The sequence below is a fragment of the Lichenostomus cassidix genome, chromosome 20, assembly GCF_008360975.1.
Source record: "Lichenostomus cassidix isolate B80296 chromosome 20, HeHo_3.0, whole genome shotgun sequence".
NCBI lineage: Eukaryota > Metazoa > Chordata > Aves > Passeriformes > Meliphagidae > Lichenostomus > Lichenostomus cassidix.
Genome location: NC_139500.1, coordinates 4,734,503 through 4,756,060, shown reverse-complemented (window position 1 = coordinate 4,756,060; position 21,558 = coordinate 4,734,503). Strand labels below are relative to the sequence as shown.

The 21,558-nt window shown below is 53.4% G+C and overlaps 1 protein-coding gene across 3 annotated transcripts in view; it reads left to right on the top strand.

The window, feature by feature from the left end:
• The window catches only part of LAMA5 (laminin subunit alpha 5), an 84,492-nt gene that overhangs the window by 53,407 nt on the left and 9,527 nt on the right, over positions 1-21,558 (top strand). Inside the window, exons 20-55 of one of the 3 annotated variants that reach the window (XM_085079395.1) lie at positions 259-364; positions 1,171-1,270; positions 1,438-1,594; positions 3,653-3,782; positions 6,129-6,271; positions 6,363-6,469; positions 7,173-7,326; positions 7,614-7,774; positions 8,324-8,432; positions 8,879-8,976; positions 9,203-9,404; positions 9,766-9,892; positions 10,085-10,224; positions 10,988-11,103; positions 11,374-11,585; positions 11,809-12,013; positions 12,167-12,311; positions 12,861-13,001; positions 13,359-13,520; positions 13,678-13,779; positions 13,865-13,948; positions 14,156-14,386; positions 14,873-14,986; positions 15,258-15,385; positions 15,605-15,685; positions 16,108-16,322; positions 16,895-16,995; positions 17,277-17,457; positions 17,687-17,830; positions 17,911-18,062; positions 18,143-18,253; positions 19,125-19,236; positions 19,777-19,947; positions 20,801-20,997; positions 21,079-21,195; positions 21,271-21,425. In XM_085079395.1, coding sequence (XP_084935521.1) covers positions 259-364; positions 1,171-1,270; positions 1,438-1,594; positions 3,653-3,782; positions 6,129-6,271; positions 6,363-6,469; positions 7,173-7,326; positions 7,614-7,774; positions 8,324-8,432; positions 8,879-8,976; positions 9,203-9,404; positions 9,766-9,892; positions 10,085-10,224; positions 10,988-11,103; positions 11,374-11,585; positions 11,809-12,013; positions 12,167-12,311; positions 12,861-13,001; positions 13,359-13,520; positions 13,678-13,779; positions 13,865-13,948; positions 14,156-14,386; positions 14,873-14,986; positions 15,258-15,385; positions 15,605-15,685; positions 16,108-16,322; positions 16,895-16,995; positions 17,277-17,457; positions 17,687-17,830; positions 17,911-18,062; positions 18,143-18,253; positions 19,125-19,236; positions 19,777-19,947; positions 20,801-20,997; positions 21,079-21,195; positions 21,271-21,425 — 5,111 coding nt within the window. Of the gene's footprint in view, positions 1-258; positions 365-1,170; positions 1,271-1,437; positions 1,595-3,239; positions 3,379-3,652; positions 3,783-6,128; positions 6,272-6,362; positions 6,470-7,172; positions 7,327-7,613; positions 7,775-8,323; positions 8,433-8,878; positions 8,977-9,202; positions 9,405-9,765; positions 9,893-10,084; positions 10,225-10,987; positions 11,104-11,373; positions 11,586-11,808; positions 12,014-12,166; positions 12,312-12,860; positions 13,002-13,358; positions 13,521-13,677; positions 13,780-13,864; positions 13,949-14,155; positions 14,387-14,872; positions 14,987-15,257; positions 15,386-15,604; positions 15,686-16,107; positions 16,323-16,894; positions 16,996-17,276; positions 17,458-17,686; positions 17,831-17,910; positions 18,063-18,142; positions 18,254-19,124; positions 19,237-19,776; positions 19,948-20,800; positions 20,998-21,078; positions 21,196-21,270; positions 21,426-21,558 lie in introns of all 3 variants that reach the window. The other 2 variants (XM_085079394.1, XM_085079393.1) reach the window with 2 other exon arrangements.

Sequence of the window (21,558 nt, the reverse complement as noted above, 5' to 3'; positions counted from 1 at the left end):
ATTAAGACCTGTCATAAATTAGGCACCTAAATATTTCTGGGTCTGTCCCAGGATGCCTGGATTTTTGTTTGCCTGCATTGTTGGGTAATTTAAGTTATCTGGCCCTTATCTGGCCCACCCACGCGCAGGAAGCCGTGCGGAGCATGAAACTCAAAATGTTCCTGCGGTGTCTCAGACCAGAACCCAAATAACTGAGGAACAGCTTAGCCATGACAAGCAACAGGAGGCTATGAGTTTCCATGCCTGCTTCTCTCCCAGGGCGATGGGCAGTGTTTCTGCAAAGCCAACGTGTGTGGGCAGCTCTGCTCAACCTGCAGGGATGGCTTCTTCAACATGGAGAATGCAAATTACTTTGGCTGCCAAGGTGAGCTCCCTTCACGATGTGTTTGGTGAATGACGGGGCCACAAGAACTGACCCCTCTGCACACTCTGACCTTGGACAGAAGGGGCAAGAGATGTCCCACCTCTTGTTTTGGGGCATCATTTTTGGGGTGATGTTGTTAAGTGCTTTAGGGTTTACAGGGGTAGAGCTGGGTTGATGGTTGGAGTTTGATGATCCTAAAAGCCTCTTCCAACCTTGATGATCTTATGATTCTGTACCACAGCCCAGAGGATGGGCTGGGGATTACTGTGAATCTGGAGACCTGAGGTCATGCCTTTCCACCACTGGTCACAGGTCTGTCAGGCTGGGGGAGCAAACACCTGGATAAGGTACCCCTTTGGGTACCAGAAACTGGTGTGTTTGAACCACTGGTCATGTCCTTGCAGCAGTGCCCCTTCCTCCTGCTTGGGGCAGCTGGGCATGGATGTGTGGGGTTGGCCACTCTCCACCGTGTCCATGGGAAGAGGTAAAGGAGGAGATCCGGCTGCTCTCAGCCACCCACGCAATGCTGGCAGGGCTGGGAAGAGGGAGCGAGGCTGCGGCTGGTGGCAGGGCTGACGCCTGGCCGTGAAGCTTTGCAGACCTTGTTCCGTCAGCCGCCTGGAAATAGCTCGGCGCTGAGGTGGGAGAAGAGCCGATCCAAGTGGGGCCGGCGCCAAATATGAAAACGGATACAATGGAATAAAAATAGTGTCCCCAGGCTCCCCGCCCGCTGGGATGCGCCTTTGATTAGCGACCAGGAGCTCGTTAGCGCGGCGGGAATGTAAACAGGCGCTTCCTGCCCGCAGGCTGCCGGTGCGACGTCGGCGGAGCCCTGGGGCCGTCCTGCGAGGAGCGGAGCGGAGCCTGTCGCTGCCGGCAGAGCACACGGGGTCCCACCTGCACCCAGTAAGCTGCACCTTGGAGTGCTCGACCTCCCACGCTGTCCTCTGCCACCACGGGGATGGGGACCTCACCGTCTGGGCTGCTGTCACACAGCCGCGTGCCTGGCGGAGATGTCCTTGCCGCTCCCTCTGGGTAGCTCAGCAGGTGACGGTGCTCTCTCTATTCCCCAGACCTGCACGGGACCATTATTTCCCTGACCTCCACCACTTGAAATTCGAGCTGGAGGAAGGCACCACGCCGGCCGGCCGCCCCGTGCGCTTTGGCTACAACCCCCTGGAGTTCGAGGGCTTCAGCTGGCGAGGATATGCACAGATGTCCTCCATCCAGGTATGCCTGGTGGCTGCAGCCCAGCCCAGCTCCCCGTGGGGATGCGGCTGGTGGAGGAATGATGTGCTTTTGGCACACATCTTCCACCCCAAGTGCTCCTGAAACCCCCAAAGTCACAGGATGGCCAACATAAACAGCACAGTGTATATATAGCCTGTTTGTGCAGATATTTCCTGTAGTGCTGGGGGTGGCATAGACTGATGAGGGGAAAGATCGTAAACTGGGAATCCCGTGACATCCTAATCCATTTAGATAAAGGTGGTAGCCTGGTGATTACTTACAGGGATGTCTATAAACACTGTCTCTCAGTTTCCTTGTTGCTCTTTCAACTGACTCTGCTCTTTCCTATAACTCTGCATAACCTTTCCTCCCTTTTCCAAAAATAATCTATCTTCTCCTCAGCTGCCATGTTCAGCTTGGACCTCTTGTTACCCTTCAGCCTTTGCCCTTGCTGTTAGCTGGTTTGCTGTAACAATGGTTTTTCACTAACCTGGAGTTGTGTGAGTCCTAGAAGTGAAGCTGTTTCATCTCTTGACTCTTTTTCTCTCCTTGGTGGTTTCTTCTCTATGGCACCTGCGGAAGTGTGTGTGTGTTTGGGGATGGAGTGCAGGGTAGTGATTCTCTGACAGTCTTGTCCCGTGTAAGATGCTCCTTACTCTGGTGTATGTACTTTCAGTTCTGTTCACATTTTTGTGCTTAGGTGAAATAACAGAGGGGCTGTTTCCCCACTGAATTTTAGGTAGGAGCTAAGCAGTGAACACTTGTAGGATCACTTGAGAAAGTCCCAGCCTTAAAGCTTGAGGATTGAGCTCAAGCTCATAGCTCCAGTGTTCCATCCAGTATTGGTGTTTGAGCTGGAAATAGACCTTGATAGAAGGGCTAGCATGTGGCTTTCTGCTGGCAGGTCTCCCTGTAGTTTGTTCTCAAGACCCTTCCAGTTTGCTCTCCAATGGGAAGATGGTGTGTAACTGGAGCTTTGAAGAATGCACAGCCCTCATTAGAAGTGTCCCTAGGCAGACCCCAGCTTTTCCCAGTAGGCAGGAGGTGATTTGAAATGGGTCTCTTTGAAATGGGTCAAACTTAGCATCTCCTTAGCTGGGGTCTTGCCAGGCAGCATCCAGGCAGGTGGAGGGCTGATGTGCTGTCAGTTGTATGGTCCATCAGCCCCGCTGGTCCTTAGCTCTACAAATTCCCCAGAATGGGGCACCAGCTCAATTCCCAGCCTATTCTCTAGGCAATTGGGCAGAGCCTCAAGTACTCTGTCCCCAAGGGCAGGACTTTGGTACCTGCTGGCTGGTTATGGCACACGAAGCCCAAAAGCAACAATTCCATAACCTCTCCCCAGTCATGACATGTGCCCCAGGACAGTGAGCCACCCTGCTGAGTCCCAGCATCTTCCAGATGCAATCACAGCCTTCCCACCTCTTCCACAGGCAGGTTGCTCCCTGGGTGGCTGTCCCCAGTGAGGGGACAGTGTGGTGAGGTGCCGTGAGCGCAGCAGGGTCCGTGTGCTTGTCTCCTCCTCGCGCTGTGGCATGTTGCTTTGGGAGCAGTGAGCCGAGCGGCTGCGCTTGGGCTGGCCGTGCGGGTGGTGGAGGTAATTGAAGGTGTGCTCTGCTTCTCTCCCCTTTCTCTCTCCCACCAGCCCAAGGTAGTGGTGACTCTCAATGTGACCTCCCCTGACCTCTTCCGCCTCGTCTTCCGCTACGTCAGCCGGGGGCCCGCCAGTGTGGAAGGGAGGGTCTCGGTCGTTGAGGAAGGAAAGTTTAATGTTTGTGGCAACTGTAAGTGCATTTTTCACTTCTGGACTAACTCAGAGCATCCCACGCTGCGACACTGCTCCTCTGCCCCTTCTCCTGCCCCGAGGTGTGTCCGTCCCAGGTGTGCCCATCGCAGGTGGCCGGCCAGAGCTGTGCCATGGGCTGGCGAGGGAGGGGGAAGAGAGGCAGGCAGGCAGGCAGGTAGGGCAGGCGGGTCAGGCCCTCCCCAGAGCGGGTGGGCGCTCAGGAGTTGTCCCCACAGTGACGTGTGCCCCGTGTGCTCTTTTGCTTTTTGCAGAATAAAATCAGAGTCACTGTAGACGTGAAGGAGGCAGAGCTCTATCTGTTCCATGTCATCCTGAGGTATATTAATTCAGGAGGGGCCACTGTGTATGGCAAAATTACAGCTTATCAGCCACGAAGGAGAGGTAAGGATCCCAGACTGCTCTGCTTCCCTGTGCCATCGCCACCTCCTCCCCATCCCAGGCAACCTTCTGCATCATCCTTTCCAGAAGACGCTTCCATATGGCTTTACCCATTAGTCCTGCCCTCCCAACTGAAAGGCTGATTTGAGTTTGCAGCCCCCTTTATTTACTAGAGCAGCAGCAAGGTGGGTTCAGCCCTTGGGCTGCACACTGAGGACTGACAGCAGCCAGGCTGGTGGGAGATAATGCTGTTGTACAATTCCATACAACCTTTCCAGCACGGGACAAGATCACCCCAGTGCCTCAGGCAAAACTGAGCTGACTTTCCACAAAATCAAAATGGGCCAAGAGCTGGGAAGTGGATCCAAACTGTGGCAGCTGGATGTGGTTTCATTTAGCAGGATGTGGTAGTCCTGCGTTTTCCGTGTGCTTCTCCCAAATCTGGCTGCTGGCTTCACACATGGTGTGGGGCTTGGAAGTGCCATGGAATTGCACAGTTACACAGGAATTTCACTCTGGTGCAGAGTCCTCTCATTGAGTCATGAGCTGCTGGAGAAGAGCCACCAAAAGATGGCTGGACAAGCCTAGAAACCTGGACAGCAAATATTCTGGGAAACAATCTGAGCAGCTCTGCATGGGAACAGCCCTGAGGTTGCCATGGGTGGTTAGCTGGTTGATTTTATCCCTTCAGATGCCACAGTCACATCGTCCTGCTGAAGCTCTTCCTCCAGACAACAAGGCTGTCAACACCAACTACGTAATTTATCAGTGTGGGAAGTTCTCTTCTCTGTCTTGTGTTGACATAAGTTCTGCCTTTGATGTGATACACAAGGTTTGAAATGACAAAATACTATTTTCCACCTCTTTTTTTTCCCTTTTTTTTCTTTTGAGAGGAAAAATAGTTTATTTTTATGTCCAGTCATATTGCACAGCAGAAAACCAAGAAAAGCAGGAGCCATGGTCATGCTTTAGGATCACACCAAAAGTCAGGACATATTTAATCTGTCCTATCCTGCAGAAGAGCTCATTTGCCTTCAAAAATGCTTCACTTCTTGTGCAGAAGTGGCTTGATTTTTCTAGTGCTGAAGGCAAGCAGCCAGACTGGTGCATCAGCAATGGGACCTGGGAAAGCAGCATCCTTGGGAGGCTTCAGAAGTGCTGAGCCACCTCCTGCCTGGACGGAATGGACTTCACATGGCAAAGGACAAGGAGCCTGGAAAGAAGGAAAGTTGGAAGATGTGACTTGGCAAAAATGGGAGCCTTTTCCAAGTATGGGATTTTCAGCCTGGTTTCTTCCACTCCACCCCCAGAAGCCATCTAAGTTGGAGTTGTGTATAGCCTCAAAGGGATGTGAAACTTGAGCCTGTCAAGAAATCTACCCTGGTGCCTTTTCAGGGAAATCTCTTCATTCCTTGCAACCTCACCTCTGCTTCCCGTCTGGGAAAGCAAAGTCCTGGCCTCAGGTGATGCCAGGCATGTCACAGAGCTACCACACATGGGAAGGGGTTATTTGCCATCCCAGCAGTAGCACAAGCCCTTGCTTTAGCTTCTGGCCCTCTGCCTTGTGCCTCGATGTCCATGTGCCACACCAGGACAGTCAGAACGCTGCATTCCCGACTTCCTTCTTCATCTCATCTGCTCGCTGTGCAGCCATTCCCAGTGAATCCCTCTACCTGTGCTCTTTGAAAGTTCTTGAGCCTACTGGGCAGGCACACCATATGCTTCTAGGTGCTGTGTTGTGATTGCATCCATTAATGAAGAGGTTGTGGGACTGTCAGCTGAGCCAAGGAGCTGTTCAGTAGCAGCAGGATCAAGCCTTGCACCCATTCTGTCCTGTCAGTTCAAAATAATGTCTAAGTCTCCAGTGCAGAGTCTGTGGTTGTCAGGAAAAAGGGCAGGAGCACACCTTGGGGGCCTGAAAGTTTCCAGAAGACAGTTATCTTGCCTGTGGAGCTGAGGTCAGAATATACCTAAGGAAAAGCATATCTGGGCAATTCTTTTTGTCTGTCTCACAATAAATTCTTCACAGATGAGTTCCTTCCTTTTCTAGCTGGCAAAACGCTCCTTGGCTTGCAGCACTCTGCTTCGCAGTCTGGGGATGCAGAGCACACTGTGAGAGCTCTGGATTTGCACTAAGGATTGCAGTGATTGATTTTTATTTCTCCCATTAGGCTATTAAGCAGGTTCAGAGTTCCAGGACAGTGTGGGATGGTGGTGCACCGAGAGAGCAGGAGGAGCCTGTCACTCCCCACTGCACTGCAGAGCTGCTTCACTGACCATAGCCTGCCACGTCCAGCCCCAGGTTTTCCATTCCAGTCCCTTCACAGCCTCTCATCCCTCCCACTGCAGGTACAGAGCAGACCAAGCAGATTGTCTTTGCTCCCAGCACGGAGCCAGCCTTTGTCACCGTGCCCCAGAACAGCTTCGGGGAGCCCTTCGTGCTCAACCCCAGCACCTGGTCCCTGGTTGTGGAAGCAGAGGGTGTGCTGCTGGTAAGGCCCTGTGCTCCATCCCACCTTGGGCCTCACAGCTCCCTGGGGACAAGTGTCCCAAGCATAACACTTCTCCCATCTCTCCTCCTAGGACTATCTGGTTTTGCTGCCCAGCTCATACTATGAAGCACCCATCCTGCAGCTGAAGGTCACAGAGCCTTGTACCTACCAACCTGCCCCTGAACAAGCCACCCAGAAGTAAGGATCTGCGCATCTCTGTGCTGTGTAGGGCCTGCTCAGCTCCTCTTGGCCTGGGGTTAAGGAATATATACAGTCCCTACACTGTGATGCAGTAAAACTGCTTCACAAGAGCACTGTGCTGTGGTCCATAAAGCTCATGAAACCTGCAGTGACTCAGAAAGCCAACCCATAGATCTCCTTATCCATGGCACAGCCAGTCTGTGTTTTCTCATGGACCCTGGAGGGTCAGCTTATCCTGTGAGACCATAGCCCACCTCTCTGCCAGGCTGGGTTCCCAGTGCCAGGCTGTGTGTGGCTCTGTGTGTCTTGGAAGATGGACACAGTGAGTAGGTCTGGCTGGACTATTTAAAATGAGCAGTCTGGTAGTGTTTGGAGCATCTCAGTGCATGTGCTTGCCCAGAACCTCTGTGTCCATGTTGGTTAGAAGGCTGGTTGGGCTCTGGACTCTGGTTTTGCCATCCACCAGAGTAGTGCTCCCCAGCATAAAGCCCATTACAAGGAGAGAAGCTTTTTCTTGTTACTACCCTACTGGAATACCCAGTGTTTGCTCCCCACTGAGCTCCCCAGAGCTGCTCCTTGGCCTTTCTGATAGACAAAGCCTTTTGCCATCCTGGCTGGGCCCAGGATATGTGTGTGCTCTCGACGTTTATAATTGTGGTGTAACATTTGTAATTCACAGTTTTTTTCTGTCTGTTTCCAGCTGCCTCTTGTACAAGTACCTGTCCCTGGAGGGCTTCCCAGCCGTGCCAGGGGTGGATGCAGTGTGCAGGCTGGACAACCGGCTCCCCAGGCTGTGTCCCACAGAGCAGCTCACCCCCTCCCACCCCCACATGGCCTCCTGCAGTGGCAGTGATGTGAGTGACACTTCTGTTTTGTCCCTCTCCCAGACACTGCAGCACTCACCCCTCTGCCCCCCAGTCTGGGGCTTTACCTCCACCTGGGCAGGTGAGCAGAAAGGCTTTACAGCCATGCAGCTGTGTGCTGGTGTGCCCTGTTTGAGGCACCCAAAACCAGTGCATTGCATGCAAAGGTTTGCAAGGATTTGATGAGATTTGTTGCACTGTCCCCTGAGCTGCAGAGGAGGCTGGTGTGTAGCACGGGCATCCTGCACATGCTCCCTCAGTTGTCCCTCTGTCTCCAGGTGGAAGTCCAGCTGTCCCTGCCCGTGGCCCAGCCTGGGAAGTACGTGCTGCTGGTGGAATATGCCAACACCAATGCTCTGCAGACCGTGAGCATCGCTGTGAGCTCACCAAACTCAGCCACACAGCAGGGCACGTTCACCTTCTACCCCTGTGTCTACAGGTATGGGCACCTCTGAAAGGGAGAAAGGGTTTAGTTCTCTGCCATGGCAAGGACAGCTTCCCCTCCAGTTGAACTTTTTCTGGTTAGTCAAATGAACAGAGCAATGCCTCAGTGTTGTCCATCTGAGCTCTGTGTCTTCAGACTCTTTCTAGCTGGACATGGATTTTAGTAGCTGGCCATCCCATCCCAGGGAATTGTGTACCTGTGCCAACACTGTCCTCTATGCCAACAATGCCTCTGCCAGGAGATAATCTGTTGCATCTGTTTACAGCTGGGTATGTTGGTAGGGACCTTGACTTAGGGAATGACCTACAGGCAGGTTTATTGGAGACAGGTCAAACCCTGTCTGACTTCAGACTGCAACCTTTGCAGGAGGAAACAAATGTTTGGGGTGTCCTTGGGAAAGTTCACTTTTATGAGCAGCCAGAAAAAACAACAAAAGATTTCCAGGGACTCTGTGTAAATCCCCTCAGGACATAGAGCTGTCAGGACAAGAAATGGGTCATGACCCTGCTCAAGGCTGGCTTTAAATGTGTGTTTCTCTTACAGTTTCCTTTGTCGAGGGATTGCTGTGGATTCCCAGAGTCGAATGGCAACTTTTGAACTCACCTCAGAGGCCACTGTTCGGTTCACCTCTGATCTGGCTGATTTCTTCCTGGTAAGGCTCCCTCCGAGGGCAGCTCTGCTGACAGGTCACAGGGAGGAAAGCCTGGATTGGTACCCAGCCTGTAGAAGGGTTTTCTAATCCTGTTTGGACTGGATACTGGATCTTAGTCTGTGTCATGACCAGTCCAAGTGGAGAATATGGTCAGTGGGGTGTTTAGAAGTAGATAATGGGGAGATGATGGGGAGAAGCAGCAGTGGGGCAGTTCCTTTTTTTATCTTCAAGGCATTCACAGTTGCTTATTCAGGGGTAGAAAAATCCCATCAATATGTGCAAATTCTAAATGCCTTAGGGCTTGTGCCAAGGAATAAGGAGTAGCAAACAGAGGTGTGAGCTGCCATGCATTAGCTGAATTGCCCGATGGCTGGTGGGCACAGGGGCTGCTGTGGCTCCAGTGGCAGTGGCTGTCACATAACCAGGTGTCTCTCTCCCGTGTGCAGCACAAAGTGTACCTGATCCCTGCTGCACAGTTCACCATGGAGCTCATCGAGCCCAAGGTGCACTGCATCAGTGTCCATGGCACCTTCTCATCCAACAGGTGAGAGTCTTGGGTCCCCCTTGGCTTTAGCATGAATGGGGCTGTTCCCAAAATCATTTGCTTCCTCCACTTCCCTCAGGCTCGGAGCCTTTTAAAGTTATTGATGCTCTAGAAAGAAATCTCTAGCTGAGGTGGAGCTCCTTGCCTGTGTACTCTGAGCATGGACTGAGAGTCAGGTCTTTCCTTTTTGGAGATACTCACACCCTGTTTACTCCTTGTTTTTCAGCAGCTCCTGCATCCCCTCAAGGTTCCTGAAGCTTTCTCAGTCAATCATTTTGGAGGGAGCCCAGGTTCTGCCCATGGCCCCAGAGGTGCCCCTGGCTCAGGCTGTCCATGTGGCTCCAGCTGGGGTCCCAGTAGAGCCTGCTCCTCGTCCTCCCACAGCAATGGACCCCACAGCAGAGCTCATCCTCCTGCAGTCCCCACAGGTAGGGGCACGGGTGTGGCTTGGGCTGGTTTGCTGGTTTTTGTTTGAAACTTTATTAATTAGCATTTTCAGAATTTAATCTGGACTTTACACTTGTCTCTGAACCTGTAATTCCTGTGGGCTCACCTGTCTTAGCTCCATCCAACCCTGTTTGGTTCTCTGGGATCCCAGGAAAAGCTTTCCAGGTGGCACCATTAGAGGGGGGAGTGTTGGAGGCATGGGGAGTTTGATTCACCGAATTCTCAACACCTGGCAGTTGTGCAATAAGAGCACAAATTCCTGCCATAATTAAAAAAACATCCCAGCTGTGAGTGCAGGCGTCAGACATGAATTTTTGTCTGTGTTCTCCCATTTTGGGGCAGGCTGCAGTGGTGTTTAACAGCAGGATCCAGACCCTGGGACGCTATGCCTTCATCCTGCACTACTACCAGCCCAACCACCCCACCTTCCCCGTGGAAGTGCTCATCAATGGTGGGCGCATCTGGCAAGGTGAGAAGGGCAAGGACCTGGGGAAGCTGCTGGTTGGCAGAAGCCCTGGAAGTTTTCCCTGCCAGAGGATAACTGTGGGTTCTTTAGGGCTGGCAAAAATGAAGCAAGACTGACTCATCCCTTCCAAACTGAGCGAGGCTGTGCTGGGGACTCAAGGGACATGTGGCACCAACACATTTGTTGTGTTTTCAGGTCAGACCAATGTGAATTTCTGCCCACATGGCTACGGGTGCCGGAGCCTGGTGGTTTCTGAGGACCAAATCATCCTGGATGTTACTGATAATGAGCTGACTGTGGTTGTTCGAGTGCCAGAGGACAAGCAGCTGTGGCTGGTGAGTGTCTCTCCAGGAAGCTCCCAGAGGATGCTGGGCCAGGCTTCAGCAGGGAGTTTTTCCTTCAATATTGTCACTGTGTGACCACAGCAGTGTTTCCCACCATCACTACCCTAGGAAGGTGTAATCTCCAACCTTGGTGGTGTGGGATTGAGGGCAGAATTCACCGGGGCAGCTTCTGTATATGACAGTTACCCTTCTCTGTCTGGTTTTGATATCAAAACAAGGCAGAAATTGAAGCTATTTTTCTACATACATAGTTTGTGATAATCCAGAATAACCCTTATTCCTACCCTAGCCATTTTTTAAACCTGCATAATATTGTTTGTTCAGGCAGGCCTCATCATGGGAGTAGGTAGCCCTTGTTGCACTCAGGCAACAGGACTAGAACATTCAGCAAAATTTGGATAAATGGCTGAAAGACAGAATTGGAACCCAGGTGCCTTCGTGTCTGCAAATTTCAGACGACAATGACTGCCTCCCTGCAGAAGCACAGCCAGTGCTGTGCTCTAGGGGTATTCTGTCTGGTTTTAGTCCAGTGAGCTTGGGCCACTCCTAATATGGAGCATTAGGCTAGGTGGACCCTGATGGATAGACCTCAATAGAGAGGTGACTCCTGGTCTTTGCAGTACTTGGTGTGTTATGTTCTGTCGCAGCAAGTGGTGAAAGGTTAAAGTTGCCTTTGGACTTTGGAGTCACTTTGGATGGCATCTGTCTGTCTGAGCTGAGAACTTGGCTCACCCAGGTCACCCTTGCTTTGCAGGATTACATCCTTGTGGTGCCTGAGGACAGCTACACCTCCCAGTACCTGCAGGAGGAACCCCTGGACAAGTCCTATGATTTCATCAGCAGCTGTGGCATCAACAGCTTCTACATCAAGTGAGATCCTTGGCTTTGGGTGCCTGCTGTCTGTAGGCTGCACACTTCTCGGGGAGCAACACCCCCTTCCTTTCATGTGGGGCAGGGAGGGGGCTGGTTGAGGCTTTCCTTCTGTTGTCCAAATGTGTGTATTTGGAGGATCTTGGTGTCACAGGGCTCTCCCTTCTACTAACTACCCATAGCTCTGGGATATTCTGGATCTGCTGGATTTGGGGTGGTGGGGAGGCTGTGGGGATGTGCAGCGCTGACTCCTCCTGCCTTCCCCTGCAGCCCCAGCACGTCCTCGAGGTTCTGCCGTGATTCTGCCATCTCACTGTCCCTCTTCTACAACAACGGGGCTCAGCCCTGCCGCTGTCACGAGGCTGGGGCACGGAGCAGCCAGTGCCAGCCCTTCGGTGGCCAGTGTCCCTGCAAGTCCAACGTCATCGGCCGCGAGTGCTCCCGCTGTGCCACCGGCTACTGGGGCTTCCCCAACTGCAGGCGTGAGTTCTCCTGTCCTGTTCTGCCTTCCCAGCACTCACTGGTTTGCCTCTTGCAAGGCTGATAGGGGAAATGGCTGCATTTTCCCAGCCCTATAAGGGCTCTGCTTGTGTGCAAACAGCTCAGCTGCCCACGGAGCAGTTGAGCTCTGTATCCATTCCCCATGCTCGCCGTGGGTTCCTGGATCTGGCTCCCCCAAACCCAGCCCTTTTCTGCCCCTTGCAGCCTGTGACTGCGGGACACGTCTCTGTGACGAGGTGACAGGGCAGTGCATCTGCCCTCCACACACCCTGAAGCCAGAGTGTGTCGTCTGTGAGCCCCAAACCTTTGGCTGCCACCCCCTCATTGGCTGCGAGGACTGCAACTGCTCCCGGCCCGGCGTGCAGGAGCTGACAGAGCCAGGCTGTGATGTGGACAGTGGGCAGTGCAGGTGAGGGAGCCTTGTCCTGCTGCTGGGTACATCTGGCAGCATCCCCGGGCCCTGCTGGAGTGGTGGGACACGTTGGCGAGCTGAAGGGAGGGACTGTGCAGAATGGGGCTGGGGAAAGCTCTGAAAGCTCTTCTGTCTCCTGTGTCCACCCAGGTGCAAGCCCAACATCATCGGGCGGCAGTGTGACCTCTGTGCCCCTGGCTACTTCCACTACCCCGAGTGCCGGCGGTGTGACTGCCACCAGGCTGGCACTGAAGCGAGCGTGTGTGACCCGGTCACGGGGCAGTGTCACTGCAAGGTCAGTCCCTCCACGCCTCCATGTGGTGCCTTTCTCCTTGGCTTGGCTCTCCTGGTCTGGCAGTGTGTGCCCAGTGTGCCAGACAGAGCAGGGCTGGAGAAGGAGAGTGCCTGTGTGCTGGAGCTGCAGCCAGCCTGCCCCACAGGGTGCTGGGTTCAGAGCAGCCTGGAAAGCTCTCATCTCCTCATCCTTCCTGGCCATGAAGGTTTATTTCTTGGGCTGTCACTGGGAAGATGGCCAGTCTGAGTCCAGCCCTGTGTCAGAGCCTGGTGCAGGTAGAGCTCTCAGCCCTACTGGCTCCTGGCTCCATGACAGCAGAGTGACTCAAAACAGCTTCTGAGCTGCCTGCTCCAGCCTCTTTGTAGGGCTCACAAGTGCTTTCTCCAGCCGAGTTTAATGTTTGATGGGGGCTGTACAAGCAAACCTGCTCACGGACTGCTTTATCATCTTCCAGCATCACATGACTGTGCTTTGATCACTCACACAGCCGTCCCTGTCCTCCACGGAGGCCTTGGGAGAAGCTGCTGACAGAAGCTGCTTGTCTTTCAGGAAAATGTGGAGGGCGTGAGGTGTGACCAGTGCCGTCTGGGGACATTTTCTTTGGACGCCACCAACCCCAAGGGCTGCACCAAGTGTTTTTGCTTCGGTGCGACCGATCGCTGCCGCAGCGCCGAGAAGCACCGAGCTGAGGTGAGAGGGGCTGGGGGACACCAGAGCCTGCAGGTCAGGTGTGTTCCCATCCACCTGGCTCCTTGCTGCTCTCAGGTCTCTGTCCTGTCTTAAGCCTACCGAAGATACACTGTGAGAAGGGTTATCTTTGACTCCCTGTGCCCATCTCCGCTTTCAGCCCCTTTTCCTGGTCTCTGGGGGTCTCATGTGCTGGGCGGGGGTGATGATCAGCCTTCCAATGGCTTCATCAGGATGCATGTGAGGTGTGAGCCTGTTCTTCCCCTTTCTGCTGCTCTGGGACCTGTTCTTCTGGAGCATCAACACCCAGATACTTTCTGTAACTCCAGTAGAAGACCCACAGTTGCTCTTCCCCCTCAGTTTGTCGACATGAACGGGTGGCTCTTGCTGAGCAGTGATCGCCATGAGGTGCCAACAGCTCTGAGCCCACGGGAGCAGCTCATCACTGCTGACCTCAAAAACCTCCCAGATGCCTACCAGGAGCTCTACTGGGTTGCACCCAGTTCCTACCTTGGGGACCAGGTAAGAGCACAGTGACATCTGGACCACCCAGACCCCACCAACATGTGTGCCAGCAGCCTGACATGCAGGCACTGCCACACTCCAATTGAGCAAACATCTATGTCTTGTCTCAGTGGTGTGAACTTGCAGCAACTTTTGGGGTTTGTCTGTCCCTCAGGTTTCCTCCTATGGAGGGCACCTTCGCTACGAGCTGCACTCCAACCCTCGGAGGGGTGACGTGTTCATTCCCATGGAGTCACGCCCAGATGTCATCTTGAAGGTGCAGCCCAAGAAATTCCCCTGTGCCCCCTGCTAATGCAGGAGCAGGATGAGGTGGTAACTGATGTCTTCCTTGCTTTTCCCAGGGAAATCAGATGAGCATCATGTTTCTGGAAAGTGCCTACCCGTCCCCAGGGGAGGCACATGAAGGCAGGCTGCAGCTGGTGGAGGTGAGTTCACACACACAAGTGAAGTGCTCAGATGCTGCTGGGAAGAACAAGACTTCATGCAGAGAGAGCGGAAATTGCTTTGAGCTCAGCATTTTAGGGCTGTTTCACCTGTACAAAGGACATTCCAGCAACAGGTAGTTAGAGGCTGGGCTGGATATTCAGGTGCCTTTGCTTCCTGCCAGTAATGTCAGGTTTTTCTCCCACCAGGGTAACTTCAGGCACACAGAAACACACAACCCTGTGTCCAGAGAGGAGCTCATGATGGTGCTGGCAAACCTGGAGCAGCTGCAGATCCGGGCACTCTTCTCCCAGCTCTCTTCCTCCGTGTCCCTGCGCCGTGTGGTGCTGGAGATGGCAACAGACACAGCCACAGGTGTCCGTGCCAGCAATGTGGAGCTGTGCTTCTGCCCAGCCAACTACCAGGGAGACTCCTGCCAGGTGAGGGACAAGTGGATGTGCTGTTCCAGTCACAGGGGAGTCAGACAGTGACATTTTGGGTCTCGTGCTTGGTGTGGATGACAGCTGTGCAAAGCAGTGGTGCCAAGGTACAAGCAGCCTCCAAACTGACTGCTGACAGCTTCAGTTGAAATGACAGCTCAGGGTGTTCCAAAGGAAGGAACATTTCCCCACTACAGCTCCATGCACTTGGGAAAAATGCAGTAGTTTTCTTCTTGGAAGGGGCATAATGGGGAAATCATTCCGGTGTTGCAGTACTTTGGAATAGGTTCTTCTGTCTGGCCAGTTTTCTCCTGGTGACAAGGAGCAGGAAGGAACTGCACTGAAAAATCTCCATCATAGCTTTTAATCTCTTCTCCATGAGCACAACCCTATGGGAATTCTGTCATGGAAACTAATTCATTTTCTTTGCTTTTCCCAAAAGTATCAGGCTGTTTTTCAAATCGCTGCCTTTTTCTGTCCCCTCAGGAATGTGCTCCAGGTTACTACAGGGACACCAAGGGGCTCTTCCTGGGAAAATGCATCCCCTGCCATTGCAATGGCCACTCAGATCAGTGCCTCCCAGGCTCTGGGATATGCCTTGTAAGTAAACAGTGGAGCAGCGTGGTATTTTGGAGTTATGAGGTCTGCAGCTTGTGATTCCAAAGCTCTTCACATGTTAACTGGGCCAGCAGGACCATGCCTGAGTCAGAGCATTGGCTGCACTGTTTCAGTGGTGACCCTGCTCAGGGTCAGCTTAGGGTGCAAGGTTCTGGGATAGAGGAAGGACTGGGGCATCCTGATGAGGAGGTTTTAGAGCAGCCATCATTTCTTGTTGTGAGTGCTGATCCCACAGCTTGCCTTTTCCTTGCAGAGCTGCCAGCACAACACAGAAGGAGACCACTGTGAGCGATGCAAGGATGGCTATGTGGGCAATCCCTCTGCCCAGGAACCCCTGCAGTGTGTTGGGTGTCCATGCCCTCTTTCAGTTGCCTCCAACAAGTAAGAACCCCAGGATGGGATTACCTCTTGGGCCTCACTGTTTAACCACTGGGAACCACTCTGTGCCCCACCAGGGCAGGTGTCCTGATGCCAGCCTGGTGCCCAAACCATGCCCACAGCCTCTTGCCCAAGGCCCCAACAGCCCACAATGAGTGATCAGCTCCCCTGGCACCACATCAGGGGTAACTGCACCTCCCTGTGTCACCCTTCTCGTTTCAGTTTTGCTGTTGGTTGTGTCCACAAGGGTTCCAACATGCAGTGCCTCTGCAAGCCGGGCTACGCTGGACCCAACTGTGAGCGGTAAGGGGAGTGGCACCCATGGATGGGGGTCTCAGACACCACAGTAACCCTGTGCAGCCACTGCTGGGGCAGAGGAGAAGTTGTCCCCTTAAGGGCTGTAGCAGAAATAGTTGGCTCTGCCCCGTGTGCTTTGTTCTGGCAGCATTTCCTTCAGTCCTTTCCAGCCTGCAAATGCCCAGCTCCTGAAATTCTGTTACTGTGGGTGCATAACTTATCTGTGCTTTGCCTTGACTTGCAGCCTGTGATACAGGCACCTTTCTGAGGTATCACGAGGCAAAACACAAGGTGCTTTGAGATCCCTGAGGGTTGCAGCAGCTACAGGTGTTGGATGCTCACTCTGTTCCAGTTGTGCAACTCCAGCGCACGGAGCAGCCACGAGCTGCAGGATCCTCACCCTGTCGCAACTCGCTGTATTTCTCCAGGTGTGCCCCAGGATACTACGGCAATCCCCTGGTGATTGGCAGCTCGTGCCAGCCCTGTGACTGCAGTGGGAACACGGATCCCAACATGCTGTTCAGCAGCTGTGACTCACTGACAGGAGCCTGCTCGGGCTGCATGCTCCACACGGCCGGCGCGCACTGCGAGCTCTGCGCACCTGGCTACTATGGAGACGCCGTGGTGGCCAAGAACTGCACACGTGAGTGGGGCAAGGGGAGGGTGGACAGACAGACTGTGGACGTGTTTAGCCCCTTAGCCAGGCTGTGTGGCCTCAGTGAGTTGACTGTGCACATTGCAGCATCCTGTAAAGTTGATAATGAGGAAGTTGATGTGGTGGTGTTGGGTTATAGGTTGGACTCGATGATCTCAGAGGTCTTTTCCAACATAATTGATGCTGTGAAAAAAAACCTCTGCCCTTCAGCATCACAACTTCCTACTCCCAGTCTGCCCACAAGTGCAAGCTGTCAAACTGCACCCGGGCTGGAAGAGTCTTGCCACAAGCAGCAGCTACAGCAGCAGTGCTGGTGCTGCCTCAGGAGCAGGGGCTTGCACAGCCCATTCCCAGCACTACTTCTCTCCCTCTGAGGAGCAGTAGCTCAACTGCAGCTTGCAAAAGGGAGTAAGTTGTGAGGAGCAAATGCAAGAGGAAAGAGCCTCTGTCTTTGCTTTGGCTGATAGATAAGGAAGAAATAGGATTCCCTGTTGGCAATAAGTGTTGTGAGTGGCTGCCAGGCTCTTCGGTGTAATACTGGATGTATTTTTCCCTGGCAGAGTGCAACTGTTCACCGTGTGGGACTGAGTCCTGCCATCCACGGACTGGCCAGTGCTTCTGCAAGACTGGAGTGACAGGCCAGTACTGTGACCGCTGCGAGGTGAGGGTCACCTGTGCAATGAGGGTGGAGGCAGCATTCCAGTTATGTGGCATCATTTGGGAAACTGTGGGAAACCTCATTTTCCTGAATGCATCCAGCTTGGGCAAGGACAGGTTCACAGGGCAGTGACTTGATGTGTCTGGGCTCTCACTGCAGCTCCACCTCTTTACCATGTTGCTCTGAGTTCTGTGGTGCTCAAAACACTCCTAGAAAGGGAGGCTGGGGTCCCACGTCTCTGCCCCTCTTGCTGAATAGGGCAACCCTGTCCTGCTTTTCCCTAGGAGGGATACTACGGCTTCGAGGGCTGCTCGGGCTGCCGGAGGTGTGACTGCGACGTGGGCGCCGTGGGGAGTGCGTGCCACGAGCAGAGTGGACAGTGCAGCTGCCTGCCCGGTGTCAGCGGCTCGCGCTGCCACCAGTGCGCCCCGGGCTACTGGGGCTTCGGCCAGGGCGGCTGCCAGAGTGAGTGTGGGGTCCCACCAAGGGGTAGGGGGACAGGGCTGTGGTGCTGGTCCAGTTGTTGAAGGTGGAGAACAGCTGTCTGAGTGTGAGGGGTTGTGCACAGCGCTGGGTTGCACGGGAAACCCCCGGCTGTGGCGTGTGGATGAGCTCAGCTGGACTAACACCACTCCTTCCCCTCTGTTTGGAGGGGTAAAAGCACAAACTGATTCCCTGTTGCTCGGCCCTGCAGAGTGCAAGTGCAGAGGGGGCTCCTGTGACCCACGCACCGGGGAGTGCACGTGCCCCAATGGGCTCACGGGGAAGCAGTGTGACGTCTGTGTGCGCGAGCATGAGATCTTGGTGGCCAACGGCCCTGACAGCATGAAGTGTGAAGGTCTGTGTCCCTCAGTCCTGGGGAAAGAGGTGAGGGGAGCCCTGGAGAGGGCCTGTGCTGACTGCTGTGCTCCCCTGCAGTGTGTGACAGCTGTGTCCTGCTCCTGCTGGAGGACCTGCAGAGCATTGAAAGTTCCTTCCCGTCCATCCGCGGCCAGCTGGTCACCCTCAACGTCAGCTCCATCGCCTGGGCTCGCCTGCATGGCCTCAACAGCACCATAATGACCATTGCTGTACGTGGAAGGGTTAACATCACTTTGTGCCCGTGTTTCCTGGCCTGTTGGCCTGATTCAGTCTCTTTTTCTCCCCCCAGAACCAGCTCCGTGAGTACCACAGAGCCATGAGCAGGGTCAGGCAAAGGGCTGACGAGCTGGAGGATGAGAACATGGATCTCACACAGGACCTGAATGCGCTGCAGCACAAAGTAGGGTATTTCTCCATCTTTCTTTGCCAGAGCACAAGTCCCCCTTTTACCAAAATGAGGGCTTTGAAGGCTGTCAGGAGCCTAGCTCAGGCAGGTTGGATCTCCTGCTCAACCAGTACTAAGTTGCAGTTTTAGATGCTCAAGCTGGATTACCTGCTTTCCTCCCTTGGAGAGCTGTTAAACATCTCATGATATTGATAGCTTTTCTGGATTTACTGTTTGCTTTTGAGATGGCTCCAACTTTAAGCAGAAAAAATAAATTCAGTCAAATATCATTTTTAGAAGGAGTGTACAAGTAAGGAACATAAAACATCTGGGTCCATCATGGATGCAGTCTATATCCAGTCTAAAAAGCAGCAGTTGTGTCTTCAGAGAACTTACAAACTGAGCAAGATTTGATCTCACTTGATTGGATTTGTAAACTGCCTGCTCCTAATCTGAGTGAGAGGGAAAAATCTCTACTTGATGACACACTTCCCCAGACAGCTGCAAGGACAAACTGCCCCTGTGTATACCGAACAGCCAGACTGCAGCCCTCTGTCTCTTCTCATGCCCTGATCAGGACACAGGTGTGCCTGGCTCCAGGATTTGGGTTTTATCCTCTGTTAAGGGCACAGAGCAGTGCTGTTCTCTGTGATGTTGGGCTTGTTTCAGCACCCAGAGCCTGTTGCATTGGAGCTGCATTTATTGCTTGTGCTTCTCTGAAGGTGCTATATAAAATCATCCTTAAATGCTTTGTAGGAAGAGCAGCACAGGGCAGGCTGGACCTCAAAAGCTACACATTCCCAAACCTTGTGTGCCTTTTGGGAGCAACAGTCCCACTGACAAATCACATAAAGTGTCATCTCAGACTTGAGTGTTTTTGTTGCAGATGACCATGACTCAGAGAGAAGCAACCCGTGTTGAGCAGCACACGAGGGACACCTACCAGAGAGGGGAACAGCTCCTGCTGCACATCCAAAGCATCCAGAGGGGCATTGCAGGTATGTAAAGAAGGGTCTTTATTTCAGGATTTTTGGTCTGTGATACGCCATTCTCTTGGTTTCAACTACTGCCAAGTACTGCATTGCCTAGAAAAAGCCATAGAGAGAACAAGGGAAAATACAAACTAAATAGAGATTCCTGCAGAATCTCAGCTTGTACTCTGACCACGCTTATTGTGAGTCTTGGCTGCTTGGCTAAACACAAATCTGGGAAAAACACACTAAATTTGCACAAATCTTATTAAAATGTGTAAAATACGGCCAATCTGCAATGCAGCCTCTGGAGAGAGTGAGCAAAACAGAGTGCCTGGATCTGGGAGAGGAGGTGAAGCGACAGAAAGACACTTGGGATATAACACATGTTACTGGTAGTGGCCAAATAGGCAGAAACATGAGGCAGTGCCTCTGGGTGATCTCAAGGAATTTGTTGTCTGAGTGCTGCCTGAAAGCTGTGTGTGGTTTGGGAGGTGAAAAACCTCAGGGGGTTGTGGAGGCCCTGCTTTGGTCAGTGCTGACAGGGGCTGTGGGTTTTCTCTGCAGAGCTGCTGCGGCAGATGGACAGGTTTGGGGCAGCCAACGCCAGCACCACGTCCGGCGAAGAGTTCCGGCAGAAGGTGGCCGAGGTGGAAAGGATGCTGAGGGAGATGAGGGAGAGGAGCCTGGGAGCCCAGGAGGAGCTGGCGAGGCGTGAGCACGAGGAGGCTCGGAAGTGTGAGTCCAGCTCGGTGGCACAGGACAGGGCTGCCCAGATCCTGCTGGGTCTGGCTGCTCCTGGCTTGGAGCCCACGCAGACACTGCACATCATGGGCACGTTCACAAAGTGCTGCAAGAGCCAGGCACCCCCAACAAGTTTTAGAGGAGTTTCAGAGTCCTCTGACACTCCAGTGGGATCATTTGTGGTTCTTTTAAGGCAAATTTCAGAGAAGAGCTAACTGGGTAGTTCTGTTTGATGACCCAAAATGACAACACTTAGAATCAGGAATCACCATTGTTACGTGATGTATTCAGATGTGAACATGAATAAATCACACCACATTTCTTCCTATTTGCTGTCCCCAGAGAGGGCTTCAGAGTCACAACCAGCAGCCTGCACCTACAGCAGCTCTGCTGTCCTGAGGGCATCCTTGCAGGAGTGAGAGCAGTGAGCCCAACCAGGCACACTGGCACTGCAGGAAGAGAGCATTTCTGATTACCAGGCCCTGGCAAAATATAACTCAGCAGCTGAAAGCTGGAATTATAAACCGGCTCTTGTTGGAAATAAGTAATTTTTCACAGCAGAAGTAATCAAGGCCTCAGGGGGGTTTCTCCATCATCTGGAGCCTTTCAGGCATGGCTGTGTGTCTCTCTGAAAGAGATCCCATCCCTCTCACCAGCACTGCGGGTTTGGAGACAATGTTGGACAGACCCTGTGCTATTTAGGCTGAAAAGGAGGGAGGGATGGACAAGGTCACTATTGGCCCAAGTGAGACCAGAACCAGGCTTTAAGGCAGTTAAGCACAGAAAGAGCCTGTTTAGCACAGGAAGAGGAGTCAGCAACAGTTTTCATGCCTCCCTCCCTCCCCAGTGCTGCATCGGGTGAAGAGCGAGCTGCACGCCCGCTGGCAGTCCAACCAGGACCTGGTGAGCAGCATCCAGGAGCAGCTGGATCAGCACAGCTCCCAGCTCATGGATCTGCGTGATGCCCTCAACGAGGCTGTCAACAAAACCAGGCAGACAGAGGACTTGAACAGCCTCAACCGAAACAACCTGGAGGAGAGTCAGGTAGACTTTTCACCAGTGGCCATGCAGTGACAGGGGGTGTTCCAGCCCTGCTGGTCCCTAACCTTAGGTCTTTGTGTCCAGCAAAAGAGCCAGGAGCTCCAAAAGCAGCACACGCTGGTGCAGGAGACCCTGCAGATGGCCAAGGACGCCCTTGCCCAGGTCTCTGACTTCCTGCAGAAGATGGAGCGTGCAAAGGAGGTGAGTGGCAGAGGCACTCTGGCACAGGCTGAGGGTGAGGGGTGGCATTTCTCAGCAGTGACAGTGTCCTTGCAGGCCTACGAGAAGCTGGCGGCGCTGCTGGATGGGGCCAAGCTGCCCCTGACCGAGCGGGTCAAGAAGTTCTCCCCGGCCAGCAGCAAGATCCCCATCGTGGAGCAGGCAGAGGAGCATGCCCGGCTCCTGGATGAGCTGGCAAGGAACCTGTCTGGGTGAGGCACCAGTCCTGACCCTCACTAGTCGTGCTGGGAATGGGAAACTGCAGCCCCACCATGGCAGGGAACAGCAGGGTGTCACTTCCAAAGTTTTATGCTGGAGTGCACATTGTGTTGAGGAGCCCAAAGG